This window comes from Neospora caninum, chromosome V (assembly GCF_000208865.1).
Source record: "Neospora caninum Liverpool complete genome, chromosome V".
In the NCBI taxonomy this organism is placed as follows: Eukaryota; Apicomplexa; class Conoidasida; order Eucoccidiorida; family Sarcocystidae; genus Neospora; species Neospora caninum.
In genome coordinates this window covers 1,703,563-1,723,081 of record NC_018391.1, presented here as the reverse complement: position 1 = coordinate 1,723,081, position 19,519 = coordinate 1,703,563, and the positions used below count along the sequence as shown (strand labels likewise).

Sequence of the window (19,519 nt, the reverse complement as noted above, 5' to 3'; positions counted from 1 at the left end):
TCTCTCCCGCTCGCGCTTCTCTAGGCACTCGCGTTTCGCAACACAGTGTCTCCTCTCTCTCCCGCTCGCGCTTCCTCAGGCACTCGCGTTTCGCAACACAGTGTCTCCTCTCTCTCCCGCTCGCGCTTCCCTAGGCACTCGCGTTTCGCAACACAGTGTCTCCTCTCTCTCCCGCTCGCGCTTCCTCAGGCACTCGCGTTTCGCAACACAGGGTCTTCTCTCTCTCCCGCTCGCGCTTCCCTAGGCACTCGCGTTTCGCAACACAGTGTCTTCTCTCTCTCCCGCTCGCGCTTCCCTAGGCACTCGCGTTTCGCAACACAGTGTCTCCTCTCTCTCCCGCTCGCGCTTCCCTAGGCACTCGCGTTTCGCAACACAGTGTCTCCTCTCTCTCCCGCTCGCGCTTCCTCAGGCACTCGCGTTTCGCACCACGCGTTTCATCTGACGGTGAACTATTGATCTATCGTTCGTAACTGCATCTTGTTCGATGCCAAGGGAGTCAGGAGACATGGAGGTGATCCCAACCGAGGATTTCAGGGTCTTTCCGTCTCCTGAGCAGGGCAGCTCCAAGTTTCTCAGCGAGGGTGCATCGACGCAAAGCCAGCAGGAAAGCGCAACGAACGCGGCCACGAAGGCATGCAGCTCTTCGATGTACTCGCCCCTGCCATCGCGTGTACGGACAGGCGCTACTTGTCTAGAATAGAGGGGTAGAAGATTCCACACAGAGGAATCGACGAAGGTCTCTTGCGCCTGTCGTTTCGCACTGCGATGTCCCGTTACCGAACCGCATCGACAGAGGTCTACTCTCGTTTCTGAGGTATGTGCACTGTGTACGCACAGCCAAGCGGACGAATACGCTGGGGCTTGTGCGTCGTTGTCCACCTTTCGGGCTTAGGAAGCCGGTGTTTATTCAGAGGAAAGAGACCCGATTGCGGAAAAGAAGCGTTCTCCAAAGTAGCAGTACTTAAGATTTCAAGTTTCAAGTTATCAGCTGTACGTACACCTCGCTACCACACAGAGAGGTGAAGCGCCGATCGGCTCGAGGCGCTGTACCCCCGCACGGTCTTGAGCGCAACTGCATTCTTGTTTTCTCGCCTGCCGAGTAGAATTTCGCCCGGAGACCCACAAGCGAGATTTTCCTTCCCAGTCGCCTTTCTCTCCTCGCTTCTCCCTTCTGTCCCTCCTCCACGGGAGAGAGGACTGGAACCTCAGAATAAACCACCGTCCAGGAGGGTCAGACGAAGCAGCGACACAATGAAAGAGGACGACAGAAGACAGGCGAGCCAAGACTACGAAAAGCCAATGGTAGAGACATCCGACAAACCTGACAAGAACGCCCTTCCCTTTGCATGCGTACGGGAACATCGACAAAACGAAAGGCAGATAGAAAGGAAGCAGAAAAAACAAAAAGTCCCTTTTCAGGAATGGTAAACCGTCCACTTCAGCCTCGCTCCTCTCCCTGCCTTTCCTTTTCTTTCGCGTCACTCTTCCGCCCCCTGCCCTCTCTGCACAGCTCGCGGCGATATCGCATCAGCCGCCCGCTGTCACTCTCTCTGCTGCGGATCCTGGTCTTTTTTCCTCTTCGCAGACAGCCGGAACGCTGCGCATTTTCGTTCTCGAGATTGCCGCTGTTGCAGTGAGCGTATTCATCATGGTCCCGCCGTGGCGAAACAAGGAACGCGCCTGGCGAAGTCCGACAAGGCCTCTGTCTCTGTTGCCCCGTTTTCAAAACCACCATTTCACCCCGACGCTCTCTCTCCGCGGCCTCCTCCACACAGACGCGTCCACACACGCACGCGCATATCTAAATGTTCAGATGCGTGCATGGATACTGCATGCATGGACGCCTGTCGCCTCCGGATATAAAGATATGCCCAAATGCGGCCGTCTCCGAAGAAGTGAGACTTCCTCTCCCCTCACTGCGCAGGACTGGATCCCGACTTCCCTTCCTCCACGTCGCCAGGCACCCTCCCCCTTGCCCATCAACGAGCCTCCGCCTTCCTCCTTCCCTGGTGCTCACACGCTACAGGCACGACATCCACATACATCTGTGTTCTATCTCCTGTTCGTATGTATATATGTATATACGTATGATACACAGATACAGAAGTGGATACAGATCAGTTTTTGTATGTGGATCTGTCTCATCTTGAGGAATTTGAACTTTCGCGTTTTTGTTCGTTGTCGACTCCGCCGCTGTCGGAGCCTGTGCCCTTGCCTCCGGCGCCACCTTTTCGGCTCTTCAAGAGACTCATTTTCGCGATTTCCATGACAAGCGAGGGGATCGCTTCGAGTTCATCGAACGCCGGGGTGTTCATGATTTGGTCCGCGTGCCGGAAGACAAAATCCAGGCAGTAGCGCTTCAAATTCCGAGCCTGATACGTCTCCGCACTCTTCAGCAACGGACAGACGGTGTCCGTGTCCACGAGTGCAGTCAAGACGTTCTCGCTGTACGACTTGAGCGTGAACAGTGTGTAGTGATCTGCCAGCCCCATCACCTACAGGAAAAAGGACATGGAAAGCACAGAAGAAGATGAGAAAAGAGAGGAAGAAAAAGAGGAGAGAAAGAGAAAGCAGAGGAAGAGGAGAGAGAAGGGGAAAAGAAACGAGAGAGGAGATGGAGGAAGAGAAAACAGGAAAGGAAAAGCGAAATGGGACGCCGACAGGAGGACCGAGGTACAACCCGGGAAACGAAAGGAAACGTGGAAAGACGAAAAGGGGATGGAGCCGGACAAACCGAACGCGAGCTGTGAGGGAGACGACGCGACGGACTCGGAGTGAAAAGAGGGCAATGTCGCACGCTACGACGCATGAACTTTCACACGGTCGGGGAGACGGGCAAAGCGAAGCGCTGCACGCGTTTTCCCCCTCCGCAACCTCGAGAAGCACACGCACCACCCTTCTGTTTCCCTCTCTTCTCTCTCGGGTGTCTCTTCTCTTTGTGGTTCCCGTCCGCTCGCCCCCCACGCCCCCTGCATCCTTTCTGTGACTCTTTCAACATCTCCCCCGATCGCCCTCTCGTTCGCTGTTTTGTCTGTCGCCGTTTTTTCTCTGTCGCTGTTTTTCTCTTTCGCGTTCCTCAGTTCTGCGCGTTGGGCCCCTTGGGAGCGTCTGCGCACCTCGCACACGACGTGGGTTCGCGCTTCCGAGAGTTTTCCGGTGTAGAGGAACTCGATCATGGCGATGTACGCGTCGTAGGACCAGCCGGGGATGACTACTTTGCTCTGTTTGCTTTCGAGCATGTTGCCGAGAAACATTTGGCGGAAGTACTCGCAGTTGGCCGCCAGGATGTTTTTGTGGGCGTGGATGTCTCGGCCCTCGACGACCAGGACCACGTCTGAGAAGTCGGGACAGTTGACGAGCGACCGCAGGTTCTCCACGAGTTGACGAACGGCCGAGTCGTTCAGCGCATCCTCCTCGAACCGACTCGCGTCCAGCACGTGCAAGTCGTTCAGCCACTTGTTCCCGTCGAAGCCGCCGAAAACAAACAACTTGCGATTTCCCACGAGTGCCGCGCTGTGCCGCTGACGCCCCGACGGCGGCGCGTTCTTGTCGCACACTGAAGACGAGGCTGCGTTCGAGATCATCAGCCACGCGCGCGCCTTCGTGTCCAAAATGTAGATCTCGTTCGTCCGCCGTTTCCCGTCGTAGCCCCCAAACAAGAAGATCTTGTGTCCAATCAAATTCGCTGTGTGCCCGCGCAACCCCGGAGGCGGTGTACCGCTGATCTCGGGCTGAAAAAACACACGCAACACAGACGCGCTCCGCTTCCCCTTTCGCCTTCTGCAGGGAGCGGGAAGGGGTGTGAAACCCCCCCTGGAGATCTCTCCCCTCGTCCTCTTCGCCCTTCCATCTGAACGTCTTCCTTTTCTCATTCCCTTCGTGTCTTCCTCTGCATCCGTTCTGCTTCTGCCGTTCTCTTGCTTCTCCCCCTTCGTGTTTTTCATTCTCTCCCCGTCGTTCTTTTCCCCCGTCGTTCTTCTCCCCCTGTTCTTCTTCCCTCTTTCGCTGACCTTGGTCCAGGTGAGTGTCGCGGTGTCGAAGACGTGGAGATCGGTTAAGTGGGTGTTTCCGCTGTGCCCGCCGAAGAGGACGAGCTTGCGGTCGACGACAGTCATGGTGTGTGCGTTCCTCGCCTGCGGTTTCTCTCCGGAGACTGCGGGTTGGATCCAGGCCATGGTGTCCAGATCGAGGATGTCGATGTCTTGGAAGCAGTTTGCGCCGTCGTAGCCTCCAAACATGTACAGCTTCTCGTTGACGCGGGTGAGCGAATGGCAGGCGCGGGCGCTCGGCCGGCGGCCGCTCACGGGCGGAGACGACCAGGAGAGGCCCCGGTGGCGCCCCATGTGCGCCGGCGTGGTGTCGAGCACGTGGAGGTCAGCCAACCACTGCGCGCCGTCGTGTCCGCCGTGGACAAAGATCCTGTCTCCCACGGCGGTCGTCGTGTGGTTGTTTCGCGCCTCGGGCAGCGCGCTGGCGTCTTGCTCGACGCGGGTCCAGCGCAGCGACTGGACATCCAGGATGTACAAGTCGTTCAGCGCGAACTTCCCGTTCCAGCCCCCAAAGATGAACATCTTTGTCCCAATCACGTCGCACGAGTGCGCGGCGCGCGGCCCCGGCGCGTTCGCGGAGGTGCTCGGCCTCGACCAGAAATGCGGAGAAGGCGACGCAGCCACCGACCCGCCCGTCCCAAAGCCCGCGTCGAGCACAAAGGACGACCCAGCCGAGAGTCCGGAAGGCGCGTGCGCCTCAGCGGTGGAGGAAGCGAGAGACGAAGAGAGCGAGGAAGACAGAGAGGCAGGCAGAGAGGGAGGCAGGGAGGGAGGCAGGGAGGCAGGCAGAGAGGCAGGCAGAGAGGCGGAGGGCGGTTCTTCGCGAACGGGCCAGGGGCCAGGCGCAGCGACTGCGGCGCTGCTGCCGCTGCTGCTGTTGCACCGCTCAAAGGCGGCACTCGCCCCCGCCGCATCCTCCTCAGTCCCCGACATCGTGGACAAGAAAAGGAAGGGAACGGGGAAAGACACAAGGAGGCGGCCGAATGAGGGAGGGAAGACGGCAAGGAAGAAGCAGGAAAGGGACCAGCTGGATTCTCGGAAAACGAGACGAGACGCCAGGGCCTCCAGAACGGAAAGGGAGAACAGAACTCTTCTTTGGACAGCCCTTTTCCTCTTCGCTTTTTGCAGGGAGCCTAATGCGAAGAAAAGAGAAGAAGCCTGTCAAGCGAGACGCCGACAAAAGACAAGGCGAGGACGAAGAGGACCGTGGGAGAACGCAAAGGGGAGACGACGAAGAGCCAATAGGGACACTGTGTATACACTATATATGCAGCCCTGCCTGTTGAAGCACTTCTCTCTTTTGTGGACACAACACGTATACCTTCACGTGTCCATAGGCCTTTACAGACACAGATATAGATATATATATACAGATATATATACATATATATACAGATATATATACAGATATATATATACATATATATACAGATATATATATACATATATATATATACAGATACATATATATATATATATATATACATACATATACAGATATATATATATATATATATGATATAGATATAGGTATAGATGTATATAGCTGTAGGTGCGGTAGCGCCAGCCTGCATGTAAAAGAACACGTGACGGGAGTCACCCTCCCTCTTTCCGGTTCAACAAAAAGAGGAACGATGGTTGTTTACGTGGTTCGATGGGAAAAAGGGAAACGCGAGCCGCAGATGTAGGGCGAGCGGTCGTTGCATTGAAGCGACGAGTAGAATGAACGCCGCGTGTCCTGAGAGGACGCGACACGTTGTCCACGAGAAAAAACTGCGCCAGCAGGAAAAAAGAAAAGACAGAAAAGGCAACGAAGGAAAAAAACCGGAAGGACGGGCAGAGTCTGTGCGTACGGTTTCGATTGTGTCCGGTGTCCGCGTCTGCCTAGCCTGGTCCTCTTTCGGTTCTACACGAAGAAGCGGGGGCTGCTTCCTCAGAAACACGAAAATGCTTCTCTGTTGCCTCCTGGGTAATGACAGAAGAAAAAGACTACTTTCCTCCGTTCCTTCCCGTAAGAAACGGTGGATGAAGCACCGGGGGGAAAGCCAGGTGAACTCCTCTGCTTTCTCACATCGGCGACCTGAACGGCGCGCGAGACACAGGGCCACGTGAAAAGCAGGACACCACGGTGAGAAAATCGCGAACGTGTCCCGAAGTCGCGGGAACAGCTGACTGGAAGTGGAACTAAAGTTCCCTTCCTTCCTCCTCCTCCACGATGTGGAGCTGTCTTCAACGGAGGAGGGCTCGAAAACAAGGGGAAAAAGAAACTGCACCATAAGACAACGATGCCGCCCGTGAACACGATTTTGCTGCTTCACCCAACCACGGAAAGAAGGGACGCTGTGGTGAGCAGCAGCGCATCACGTTCTCCGATGCCTCGTCTCCGGGACGCTTCAATCACTTGACGTCGAAAGAGGTGGACAGCAGCTCGGACAAAACTCGTCAAAAAACGTGTAAACACATCGAGCTGCCACGTCTTTTGTGTGGCTCCGGTGGCAATCTCTCGGCCGGTGTACATACACCGAAAAAAGAGAGTCGCCGCTCTCTTCCGAAAGCACGGGGTCTGGCGGTGGCGTGCAGAGTGGTATTTCGCGGGCTGGGTGTGGCCCGCGTCTCTCGAGTCCGTGAGAAAAAAAAGAACAGAAAGGAGGAGGGAGCGAAAAGCATCGTTACTACCTGACGAGATTTTTCAGTCGCTGACTGGCGTTGGCGTCATTCGGAGCAGCCAAATCTAACCACTAAGCTGATCGGCGGCTAGAGCGTGAGATGTGGTGCAGTAAACCGTTCTTCCCTTTGTGGTGTTTGACAGTCCTGTAATTCTTTTGTCGTCGATTTAGCTTCGGGTGGACGTTCTGCTGTCGAGTGGAAGAGGCAGTCAGCAGAACACTCAAACAAGCACGCCGTCCAGGCGGTGTGCCCGTCAGATCCTCCGTAGTTTAGACGGCTTAACGTCCGTTGTCGGGCACAGGAAAAGGCATGATCGGCGAGAGAAACTCGATCAAACAGAGAAGCAGTTGAGAGACAAGATCAATGGAGTGGTAGAAAAGCCTCAGCTGCAAAAACGGAAAAGAATGGGATCATCGCAGCTGTGAGAACCCACGAGTCGCGAGGCGTATTCGTTGGAACAAGAGCAGACGCACTTCAGCTAGCTGCGTGTTTGTGTCTTGTGGAGAAAACAGCTGAACGGAAGAAAGAAGGAGGTCCGTTCAGAAACGAGGAAAGCCCCGCTGTAGCGGTTGACGAGCCAGTAGGAACTCGACTGTTGTATTCTTGCCACAACGAGCAGTCGTTGACTGGCTGGTTCACCCCGTAACGGATCTCTCTATGCACCCCTGTTAAATGGATCTGCTGCAGTAAATGGTGTTACAACCTCAGTAGTTCCGTCGTTCACGACACAGGCACCCTTACGGGGCAACACGACTATAAAGGTGACGATGTTTGGGGTTGTCTTGCACCGTAGGCGGCGATATCAAAAACCTCAGCGCTGCTTAGGTCTATTCCGTAGTACGCCAGACTCACCTGCACGTGTGCCGCGATAACATACCACCGACTATGGTTTAGATCAAGGATATTCACACTACTCGCTATCTGGTTCTTCCAACATGTCGAAAAACACCTCGTGCAGAACGCGGGGAACTCACCCCGCGACTCGATTCTTTTTCAATTCATAGGAAAAAGAGTGGAAGCGTTTGTAAGTGTGAAAACATTCTCGAAGCGTCACCTGTATGACGGCTGGAGGCTTGGAACTTTTGTGTGGTTTCCTAAAATGGGAGTCCCCGGCACTGCTGTACCCAGCAAACGACTTTGCTCAAGCAAAATGGTATTGATGGAAGTCCTGAACAGTACGTTTCCGCAAAAGATGTCTCTGAAAGAACTCTTTCAGAGCCAGTAGTTTGCCGGAATGTACTCGGATACCCGGAGGTGTCAGTGATGGACTTCAAAAAAGGGAGGTCCTGGCTGCAGGCCGGCATCATACGGCAAAATGATTCACGAGTGTTTTTCGTTGGCAGCGAGAACTGACAGGCGGTTTAATCTGAGTCGCGAGGAAACACCGACAGGCATGGAACTCCTCACATTTGTTCTTTTGTTGTGAAGCGGCAGAAAGCGTCACTTTCCCTTCAGAGTTTTTGTCAGGTCTTCGTTTTTCTACTCGAGTAGGTCTCTGACCTCTGTACACGTGCAGCTGTCCTCAGTTGCTCTTCGTCTAGAGGACGAGTCCTCTTCAAAGACGCGAAAGACGTCCTTAAAAACGTGTCATCCCCACTTCTTGTTTGCACCGCGAAAACGCCATTGCGCGAGTTCCCCAATCGTTTTGTAGACTTGCTGACTTGATACGAACCCCGTTCGTTCCGTCGTTTTTCCTCTGAACTTTTGCCCATCTCCCTTGTCTAGCGGCCCGGCATCTGCTCTTTTGTGTTTGCTCCCTGCTCCGTTTTCTGCGTGTTCGTACTTGATTCTCGGCGACCGTCCTTGTTCATCTCGAAAGATGGCCCCGTCTCATCGTCGATCCAGACTCGTTCTCGGGTTCGTCGCTGGCATAGGCTTGACAGCGGTCCAGTCGTGGAAAGCCTGCGCGCAAGAAGTCGTCCCCATCATTGCTGGAAATGGAGATGTGGCTGCAGCTTTAGAGGAATGCCCAAGCGGTTACACTCTTGACAGCGGCGTGTGTAAAAAAGAGATAGCAAGGAGGCCTATGGCGCTGTGTCCTCCTCGTGCCTCCTTCGAGGTGAGGACGTCGTCTAATTAGACATGAAGGATAGCGGGAACGAAACACATAACTAGGAGAGGGATTAGGGGGGGCGAATCCGGGACAGAGGAACTCAATTTCGAAATGACCGAACGCAGCACGACACAGAGGTGCAACCTTTCTCGCGCTTTACTATGCAGGTGTGCAGGTGGGTGTAGATTTGTAAATCCAATCACAAGCATTCCTGTGAATATTTGGCGCTTACGTATCATTATTCGTATCCAGGTACATGTATCTCTCTATAACCCCTTAAATGCTACTATAGACTGTAACTATATCAAATCATACAAAACGGGCAAGACCATTTCCTTCCTCTTAGGTCTGGCTCTGCCATTTCTTAAATCCCTGCCGTGACCCCCGCTGCTCCGCCAACGAATTTTCCCTTCTAAACAGCACGCAGCTCGAATTCAGGATCGTCTGTGTCGCTCTTCACCAGAACCCGTTTCGGCAGCGACAGCGGGGGGGTGGGGGGGGACTAACAATTTTCTTGCTTCACGTTGATGAGGTAGAGAGAGGGAAGAATCCTGTCTGCGTTAGAGAATTACTTCCCAAGATGAGGCCTCCATTCTGTGCCAAGGCGTCTCCTTCGTTCCTGTGCCGTTGGATGTTCATTCAGTATCCCATCGGGGAGGTGGGACAGAACCGGGGTTTTCTTCGCAGATTCCGATATCTCTCTTGCATCATATTTCTCCTGCGCTTTGCCTCCGGTGTTCCGTGTCTCTCTTGTATGTCTTCAGGGCGGGGAGTGCGTGACAGAGAAGGAGGTGAAGAGTGTGTGGACTTGCGGCGCAGACGAGCTCCTGGTTGGCGACCGCTGTGAGGTCGAGGAGTTCATCAAGGCCCTGGCTAGCTGTCCACGAGACTACACCTTCACTGGGGCCGCGTGCATGCGCTCCCAAGAGTCCAAAGCCCAGAATTACTGCGACGAAGGCTACAAGCTGTCGAGCGGGGACCTCTGCACGCGCGACATCAAGGAGAAAGCCGAGACAGTTTGTCCGGCTGGCGCTCGACAGCAGGGCGACAAGTGTTTCATCCTCGAGACCTCGCCGCCCCACGTTGCCTGCAGCCGTGGATTCGAACTCGAAAGCGGCATGTGCGTTCGAGTCGAGACAGTGCGTCCAGAACAAAGATGCCCTCACGGCTATCGTCTGGAGAGTGGAATCTGCCGAAACGTCGTGCGTCTTCAACCGAATGCGGTTTGCCCGGCAGGCCACGACTTCAACGGCAAGGAGTGCGTGATGTCACAACTGGCGGAGCCGACGCTTAAGTGCGACGACGGGTATCAGCTGGAGGGGTCCGTGTGTGTGAAGCGCCTTGAAAAGGCGGCCAAACCCGAGTGTCCGTCCAAGTATGAATACAAGAACAACGTCTGCATCAAACAGACATCTGTGAAACCCAAGAGCGAGTGCCCAGAGGGCAGTGCTGAGGCCTCGGGCCCGGGAAAGGCGTGCGAAGCTGTCCACGTAGCGGACGTGTCGCTCGTGTGCCCGAACGATTTCTCAATCTACAATGGCCAGTGCGTGAGAAAAACGACGGGCAACATGCACCAGGAGTGCGCCGCAGGCTTCAGGACGACGCGCGAAGGCGTTTGTGTGCGCGAAACGCACCAGAAAGCTGAAAAACGCTGTCCACAGGGCCTCGATTTGTCGCCGGAAGGTGTATGTACAGCGCAAGACAGCACACCTGCGCATCTCGTTTGCGACCAGGGGGAATTGACTCCCCAGGGGACTTGTGTTCGCGTGTTTACCACGGAAACGCTTTTCACGTGTCCACGCGGTTTCAAATTGCGGGAGCCGGAGTGCGTCAGACAAGTGCAAAAGGCTGCGGTGGCCACGTGTCCGGAGAACGCAAAGATGCGCGGAGGGACTTGCATCCTGCTTGAGAGGTTCCCTGCCTCTGACAACTGCGAAGACGGGTATGTCAGTGACGGGTATTCAAGCTGTATCAAGTACGAGACCAAAAGTCCCAAACGCAGCTGTCCGCGAGCGTATCGCCTGTTCAACACTGTCTGTGTCAAACGCGCATTCCGCCTTTGAGTTCAAGCAGATCAACACAGGAAAGGACCGAAGGGAAACGGGAACCGGTGCAGCGAGGGGAGAACATAGAAGTGGGCGTAACTCTCTCCGGCAAAGCCCGCGAGCAACAAATCTCTAAAGAGAAGTGAACAAACTCACGGAGGGAAAGGACACGCGGAACAGGAATCAGTAAACGCGGGGATAGCGCGCGCTGATGAAGGACAACAGAATGCAGGGACAGTACTCTTGCAGGGGGTACGGGATGCTCAGTCAGAGCCCATCGTCATCGTGTCGTTCATTGGATTTCTCTGTCTAGATGTAGCCGGCTGCAGAGCGTTTTCATCGAAGTCTTGGCGCCTGAAGGATAGTAGTAGACCACGAAAGGGAGAAAAGACCACTCGAAGTCCCGTCGAAGGTGGTTACTACGAGATTGTTGACGGGGAAGTGTCCGCTTCGCATTTTGGCTGTTCTTGTTGTGCCACCTGTCCAGTTGTTGTTTGTCAACTTTTCTCTTGTCAAGACAGATTCCTCAGGTCTGTGTGTGAAAGAAACACGTAGCTATGCATGCTCACACCCATGTCATCAAGCTACGCAGAGGTTCAAGGTCAATGCTTTCCAAGAGAAACGCCTGAGCGTCCTCGTTTGCCTGTTTTCTTTCGGACATACGGAGCGTTCTCGTCCTCAGCGACCAGCGTCAATTTGCACAACGTACACGTAGACGCAAGTCTGTGTGCTTTGACCCACCACATGTTCTTCTCTAAGGATTTGCGACTGCACTCGAAGCTCTTCAGATTTGAAACTGTGCAAAAATAAGGACCATCTGTTGTTACATTTTCAGACTACGGAAGAAACAACAAAAGAGATGGAATACCATATTGTACGAACGCCTGCACGCTCAAAACAGCGCCTGAATAAAGTTGAACGACGGCCCACATAATCCTCTCTACAAGGCGACTCTGTTCCTTCTTCCATTTCTGACTCGTGTACTCAGGGGTTGCTCGAGCCCCCCCAAAACCCGTTGGAAGCACCGAGAATCAGCCGCTGTCCCGCTGTCTCGCGAGTTCCTCTCTACATTCCCAGCGAATGAGACTATTCGGGCGCCCCGGCGAGAACCACAGGAGGCTCCAAACAATAAAACAACAGATAGGTTCCTAGGTTCCCGACAAAACTGCTCTACGCCTTGCTCCGTGACCTTGGAGCGAAAACTATTTTGTGAGTTGCCGGGGCGCCTGCCACGAAAGCCTGTTCTACTGACACCTTTAGAGACTTACTCAGAGAGGTGTCCCGTATTCATCACAGTCTAAATGCTGCTCAGTATCCACATGCTAAAAGTATCTGCCTTGATGCAACCGAGTCAGATGTTAGGAAATACTCCAGGAGGCCTTCAACCCTTGTGCGCATGGCTCCAGTAGCAAAAACAAAAGGGGGGTTCGAATCTGATCGCAGCCTCTTGTGAGAAACTCATCTAGGCCGAGACAAAATATACCATAACAGGAACATGTGGAGAAAACGGACCGCTCCGACATCGTCGGTGGACCGAAGAACGCGTTTTCCCTTGCGTGCGTGCCCCGAAATTCCAGCGCAAGCAGCAGGTGGCCGACACCCGCCGTGAGGCACGACACAGAAAAAACCACCACATCCGACACATCGAAACGCACATGCGATCTAGGTTCGACGTGAGACTAACGGAAAGAGAGCGCGGAAAAGCTATTTAGTGAGCGCTGTGTTGCAAGATGGACGATTCCACAGGTCGACAAAGACTGTCGCTCTCGAAGGCAAAAACCCCGTTGACTTCCTTAGCGTTGACGCACCCTCTCCTGTTTCGCCCGATTAGGAAAAGAAAGATGCAACGCAAGCGGAAACAGTCCGAACGAGGGCACATGCGTCGCCCTTGAAAGGCACACTTGCATGCACACCGCGGGCACCATCTGATGACCAGTGTCGCCGGCCTTGTCTCTCTAGCTCACTGCCCCGAGGAGGAACAAGTGGAAGAAGAAAAACTAGCTTTGAGTGCAGCGACGCGTCCTTCGAGGTCGGGCTTCTTGCTCAGCTGCGCGAGAGCTTCTGCCTGAGAGGGAAAATGAGAGAGGGCGAGTGCGAACGAGAAAAAAGTGAACCGGAGCGATGCGAAGAACCAGAGAACATCAAGAAGACTCTAATGAACGGAACAGAGAAAGAAGCGGCAATGATGACAAAGACGCAAACACTGCGAGAGAGCATCAGTGGAGCACAGAGGAAGACAGAAGCCACGCGCAAGGACCCGAAAGGGGGACTAAAGACACGCTTGCCCGCGGAGGGGGCCGAGAACGAAGACAAAGAATTGCGAACAAAGCAGGAAGGTGAGAGCTGAACAGAAAGGCTGTGCGAACGCCAGTCTGCTACCAAAAAGAGAAAGAGCGACACTCACCTTCTCCAGAGCCTCTCGCGCTTCCGCGGGCTGTCCGAGTGCGAGGAGACTTTGACCTGCGAAGATCCACAGCCCCAACAGAAAAGCGAACAGTGGATCAGGGCCAGGATGCCGATGCCTGGAGGCCATTGGATCGCTCTCTGTGCGTCTCGAGGTTTCTCTTGTTCGCTCCGTTTGTCTCCTGTCGCTTTCACTTGGCCGTGCTCTCCCTTAATTCTAGATCTGTCGTTCCCCCTTGCTGACGCATTTGAAGCCTGTTATTCCTACAGGCACCTATCTACCCTTCCGCCATCTTCTCGCTTTCGCCTCCCTCTTCCCCTCGCTTTTCTTTTCCTCTCGGGGTTGCATTCTTATGCTTACTTAGATTGTAGAAAACAATCGTCCCGTAGGGCAACATGCCTTCCGCTCCACTCCTTGCCTTCGTTCTGGGCGGGTTGTGAGCCACACCTTGGGGCTCGCTGCTCTGGCACTCAACTCCTTCGTTTCTGTTTTCTGAGTCCTGGCCTCGCGTTTCTCCGTTTCTCGGCCTTCCCGCGTCTTGCTCGCTCCTCTCTGCTGGCGGCACGCCAGCGGCAGAGTCCACTTGCTGCGCCTGGAGTCTGCGCAGGTTTCTCTTCTTCTCTCCTTCTCTCTCGGCTGCTCGCCGGAGCTCCTCGCGCAGCAAGCGTCTCTCCTCGTTGATGCGCTCACACACGGCAGTTAGAAAAAAGGCGAAGGTGTCGCGCGCCTCCACCTCCGACGACGAAACAAATGGGGACGGAGACGAAGGTTGTGAAGACGCTTCCACTTTCCCGGTCCCATGAAAAAACGTGCTCAGTGTCAGAGGCTCCTCACACTGTTTCCGGCCTTTCTCTGCTCTCGTTTGCACATCGTCTGTTTCCGTCTTTCTCCCCAGATGCCGGAACCGCTGGCCAGTGTACAGCTCTCCCAAGCTGTACATACACTCGACAGCGAAGCGCAGCACGGCGGCGCTTTCCTGCACTTTCCCTTGTCGCAAATAGATGCCGCCCAAGCTGTTCATGGTATCGAAAAACAGACCCTCAGGCTCGAGAGGAATCTCCATGGCTGGCGTTTCTGCACGCGCCTCGTCTGTCGAACGGGAAGAAGACGCAGCTCCTAGCTTTGAGCCTTCGGCCAGATCCTTCAACAGAGGAGCGAGAGGCAAGTTGTTCACCAGGCTCACTCTACAGGCAAATCGCATGGTGCGCGGTACGCCACCATAACTGACAAGAGAGAATCCATAAAGCAGACCTCAGAACCGCGTTGAGACAACGTCAAACGTAGAAGGGAATGCGATTTCTCCTTGTCTCTTTCTTCTCCCCTATGCGTGCACGCTTGTGCATCCGAGCGTATATCAACACCGGAAGAAAAAAGGGAGACGGGGACGAGACACGCCTCCGCTCTCCGAAAGTAGAGCGCTTGAGAAGTGGTGTGCAGGGCGCGGGAAACGCGTGCAACAAACGCAGGTGTGAATACGGGACCATCCGCGCCGCCATGTTTTGAGCTCTGATACAACCACAGGGGAGTCAATAAGGCGAGCCTAGCAAGTCGACAACGCCAACGAACCAGTCCTTTCTTGAGTCTTCTGAAGATCCACCACACTACGCTGCCACATACACAGTACCGATAATGCATGTGCGTGGCTAGAAATGCACACGCATATATATATATATATATATATACTTACATATACAGAAATGTGAAGACGCAGATGCGTTGATACAATTCTGTGAATGTGAGAGAAACCTACTTCCACAGCATTGCTTTTTGGAGATATTCCACTGCCTTTGCGGCATTCTGGCGATCGGTCTCGACGACACCTGAAAATACACCCGACAGGCAAGCAAAAACGTGAAGGCGCGTGTTCTACACAGCAAACGACTTTCTGCTACGAAGCAGATCCCACAGATGCCGACGCCGACACGAGTACGCACCGTAACACCGATATACACAAAACTCAATTTTTACGCGTACATACTGTGTCATGCAAGCGACACAAGCACCTACATATTGGCATGAGAATGCATGCATACATGCATGCATACATACATATACTTTTGTATACATATTTTCACATATATATATATATATATATATACTTGCACGTCGTTTGTCAGGCAGTTCTGAGCCCCTCCTTGGCGTATGGACGTTGAAACGCAGATGGACAGAAAAGGAGCCTTCGCGGTCGAGGTGAGTGGAAACGTTGCCGAGACAGCAAAACGGGAATCTGACGAATTCTAGGAAAGTCTGGTAAGAAGCGCGATGCGAGGACGCATGTGTGCAGAGCGAGCGGAACGGACCCAAGCAGGAGAGACAGTTTGCGATGTCGAGGGCGAACGCAGGCGAGACAGAGGCGCCGTCTGCCTCTCTTTTTGTCTGAGTGCCATCGTTTTCGTTTTGCGAGACGTTCTCAGGCTGAAACACCCGCTCGGAAAAAAAGCTCAGAGCTCGCTGATAAGCGTCAGCCGCCTCATCCAGTTTGTTGCACTGATGATAAAGCATCGCCATATCTGAAGAGGAAAGACACATTGCATCGACGGATTCAACAGCTTGTGAATTCGCAATTCCTGAATCTTTCTCGTCGCGACTCTGACGCCCGTTTGGACTCTCTTTGATCTTCCTTTCTCTGTTTTTCTTTCTCGCCTGTCTCGCCCGTCTCCCCTCGATTGCCTCGGTTCTGGGGCTTTGTCCCTGCTGCTTGATGGAGTTGCTCCGTTGCCTCTCCTTCCTTTCTCTTTTCCCTGTCTTTTTCAGCCCCCTCTTTCCCTTCCTTTCTCGTTTCCCCGGCTCGGCTACGTTCTCGCGTTCCCTCCTTTTCTCGCTACTCACCGAGGTACGCTTTTGCAGTAATTTTGCACACCTCTGTTTTCAGCCCGCCTTCTCGCGGGCACGCGTGCAGAAGAAGAAGAGTCGACTGCAGCTGATTCAAGGCCGCCGCCAAGTGAGAGGCCTTCTCGACGCGATACCTGGTGCCGACACCAAACGTGTACAGACACTCGAGGGTCGAGGCAAACAGGTGCATACGCCTCTTTTCACAAAGCGGTATATACTTATCTATCTACATATATGTACCTATGTATAGGTACGGATACACAGCTACACCGACAGAGAGCGACAGAGAGATATAGATACACATCTACGTATATATATGTATGTGCATTCTAATATGCTCTCCTAATGTTGATATGCAGCACTTGAGCGTTTACACAGGGATGGAGAGGACCTAGACGGAGACGAGCGGATGATGAGAGAGAAGCCTTGAGCAGGATCGGTATCAATACACAAAAATAGAGTCAGGTGTACATATACAGAGATGCATGCATCTATTAACACGGATATTCGTATATTCATATCTGTAAGTGCTTATATATTTACATATATATATATATATATGCGCACGGGAGTCAAATGTAACACGCGAGCTGAGTGAAGAACAGAGGTCCGCAAGAGGGATTGACGAGGCTTTTTCCAGGCGCATGCACCCTTGAGACGGGGGTCACAGACAGGCAAAAGAAACGCATTTCTCACCCGACATCGACGAATGTGGACTCTGGACCAGACGGCAGCGTTTCGCCATCTTTCTGCAGAAGCTCTCCAGTTTTGGCAAGATTCACAAGAGGCAAAGAAGACGAAGAAAGGGAGGAAGAAGGAGAGACAGAGGCACGTAAGGGGGAGGGGGTGTGGTTTTGAGGGGCGTTTTCCGAGGCGTGTCTCCGTTTTTTCTCTGCGTCTTGTCGCACACGCGCGGCCGCAGCCTCCACGCGCCGAAGTATCTCCTCGTTTGTCAGTTTGTCTGTCTGGCCAGCAGAGACAAAGGGGCGAGAGAAGGACCGAGCCGCGAAGACAGGCGAAACAGGACAAGAGGCAGGACACGAAAAAGGAAATGAACGAGGAGAAGGCAGTTGACGCCGAAGCCGCGGAGAAAAGCCTACGTCCTCACGAAGAAGAAATGAGCAGGAGAACGAGGAAGACGAAGTGGAGGAAGGAGAGGACGCGGCGGACGACGTAGTGAGTTCCCCTTGGAGAAGATCAGGAGAACCAGGGGAGAATCGTGCAAAAGGAGCTTTCAGGTGGAGAAATCGCGAAAGGAGGGGCGGACCCTGTGAAGGCACTCGGCACCCCGCCATGTTCAAATGAGCCGACAGACGCGGGAACGCGAAGCGAGCGCCAAGGCGCGACAGACATACGAGAACATGGACAGAGCCTTCGCCTGACGAAGCGATGGCGAATTCCAAAAACATCCAGAGCTCGCAGAGACGCACACTAAAGTCAACACGCCTCTCGCTAACAAATCCGCATCTTCCTGCCGACTGAACCTCGCCGACTAGACAGATTCACGTCCAACCATGGCCACAACATGATTCATTCTCTCTATCTAGTTCTATGTTGCTGCATGTTCGTGTCGTCGGATTGACGCAGGAGATCGGATGGAGAGGGCATTCGCGGGCTGTTGTTGTTCGTGTCGGGTTTCTTTCGTTTTCTCTTAACAGAGGAATTTCTGAAAGCGTAATTATCATTGCGCATTACATCAGAAACACAGCGTCCCAGGTAGACCGTGTTTTTCGCTAGAGACAGATCTGCATGCTAACAGATGCTGCGCACGGAAGCGAGACACCCGCGGCGAGATGATGGAAGAGCGCCCGAGACAAGGGATCGTCCCCAGAGCGATAGCATCTCTTCTTCTCGTCCTTTGCTGTGTTTTTCTACCGGCGTTTCCACGTGTCACCCGTCTGTCTCTGGTCGATTCCGCAGACGTGAAACCGAGGGAAATGAAGTGCGCAGCCCCAACCGCCTGCCAGCTAGGCTGTTTAGTCTAGTGGTATGATTCTCGCTTAGGGTGCGAGAGGTCCCGGGTTCAATTCCCGGAACAGCCCGTTTTTCGCTCACGTGACGTTTTTCCTGAATGAGAACCTTTCTGGCGAGAGAGGAAGAACCAAAGTAGTTTTTTGATTTTAAAGCACGCCGTTTCTGTTTCCCCTTTTCCCCCCTCAAACAGACATTCAAAAACACAACGAGGCACACGAGATACAACGCAGGCACACGGAATCAGACAGAGGCGCGAGGCAAGGAGAGGAGAGACAGACAGGCGAATCAGAGAGGAGAGACAGAAGGGAGTGTCCGCGTTTAAAAATCTCCAGTGAAGCTGTAGAAGGATGACCCCCACGGGTGGTGCTGTACTGGGAAAAGCCACACTGGTGAAATGGTGCGTCTTTGAAGGAGAGGATCGAGTGAGCTGTTGGAATTGTAGGCAGTTCTGTTTTCATGATGAGTAGAGGGGAGCGTTTGTCTTCCTCCCTCGGCGAGAAGGAAGGCTCTGCCGTCTTAACCGGCGGACTTCACGCCTTTCCGCTCTGAAAACCCGCCAAGGAAGGGAGGGTGCGCTTTCTCTGCGGTTCAGTGTGAGCACCAAAGGTCAAGGACACTCGCGTCTTTAGAAGTTGTCTTTTACTCCCAAGAAGAAAGAAAGAGGCGCCGCGTACCCCGTCGCGGCGCCCCCAAAACGGATCCGGGAAAACAGAGAAACGTGGGATCCAACTTTGTGCTGCTCGGCCCTCTGAACCGAGCCATAGGAAATCTTCTGGAGTGTCTGTTCAGCCAAGTCGCTCGAATTGGAGAGAGTACGCGCACGACTGGTGCCTTTCCCCGTTCCTCGAAGACGTCGCAGTTGTTCTCTTTCTAATATGCTGGATCGTGATACCTGGCTGAGGACACAGCGGTGACAACGGTTTGCTACATACAACGGTTTGCTACATCTGTATATTTGTCCATACTTGCGGGTGAACGGTATTGTCAAAGCCCTGTACTTGTGCACATGCATGCGCGCATACAAATTACAGAAGACCAAATTTTTCCACTTAAGGTTTGCGAGACATGGCCAGCGTCTCCCGTCGACACAGCTTTCGGTGCTAACTCTACAGATTTCCCCGGTTATGCTTACATACGTATACACAGACACATGGCCTTGCATATGCTTATTTAGTCGATGTCCATATGCCTGCAACTTCATGCAGTATATGTAGATATGTACGAAAGTGTGTACCAAAAACATGTATGCCGATCGAGATCATGAAGGGGATGATTGTTGTGCCGAGTCTCGAGCCTCTGTAGGATAAAATTCCCTCCTGTTCAGAGCAAGTGACTGACAGGCACACGCATCTACCTTTTAAATTTCTTGTGTACTTTTTCTATTCTGACGCAGGTGTGCAAGAAGTCTCGCACAGGAGAGACATTTGGCAGCGGCGGTTCGTGTGCGCGACCCGTCTCTCCCGCTGTTTCTGGCGGGCACTGGAGGAGACTCGCG

General features: G+C 53.6%; 3 protein-coding genes and 1 non-coding gene across 4 annotated transcripts; 2 read left to right on the top strand and 2 right to left on the bottom strand.

The window, feature by feature from the left end:
* Nucleotides 1–2,141: 2,141 nt before the first annotated feature.
* On the bottom strand, nucleotides 2,142–4,982 carry NCLIV_014230 (hypothetical protein; the record flags this gene model as incomplete). The annotated part of the gene is made up of 3 exons (XM_003881613.1): nucleotides 2,142–2,495; nucleotides 3,117–3,731; nucleotides 4,011–4,982. 3 exons carry the CDS (start codon nucleotides 4,980–4,982, stop codon nucleotides 2,142–2,144), a joined length of 1,941 nt encoding a protein of 646 aa, XP_003881662.1.
* A 3,553-nt stretch (nucleotides 4,983–8,535) lies between these two features.
* On the top strand, nucleotides 8,536–10,832 carry NCLIV_014220 (putative oocyst wall protein; the record flags this gene model as incomplete). The annotated part of the gene is made up of 2 exons (XM_003881612.1): nucleotides 8,536–8,775; nucleotides 9,534–10,832. 2 exons carry the CDS (start codon nucleotides 8,536–8,538, stop codon nucleotides 10,830–10,832), a joined length of 1,539 nt encoding a protein of 512 aa, XP_003881661.1.
* Nucleotides 10,833–12,774: 1,942 nt separating this feature from the next.
* On the bottom strand, nucleotides 12,775–16,240 carry NCLIV_014210 (conserved hypothetical protein; the record flags this gene model as incomplete). The annotated part of the gene is made up of 7 exons (XM_003881611.1): nucleotides 12,775–12,879; nucleotides 13,219–13,274; nucleotides 13,579–13,773; nucleotides 14,161–14,402; nucleotides 14,969–15,038; nucleotides 15,519–15,728; nucleotides 16,048–16,240. The coding sequence occupies 7 exons, from the start codon at nucleotides 16,238–16,240 to the stop codon at nucleotides 12,775–12,777; spliced, it is 1,071 nt and encodes a 356-aa protein (XP_003881660.1).
* A 1,780-nt stretch (nucleotides 16,241–18,020) lies between these two features.
* On the top strand, nucleotides 18,021–18,092 carry NCLIV_t060004. Its single transcript has one exon. It is a non-coding gene; the product is annotated as a tRNA-Pro (tRNA).
* The last annotated feature ends 1,427 nt before the right edge of the window (nucleotides 18,093–19,519 follow it).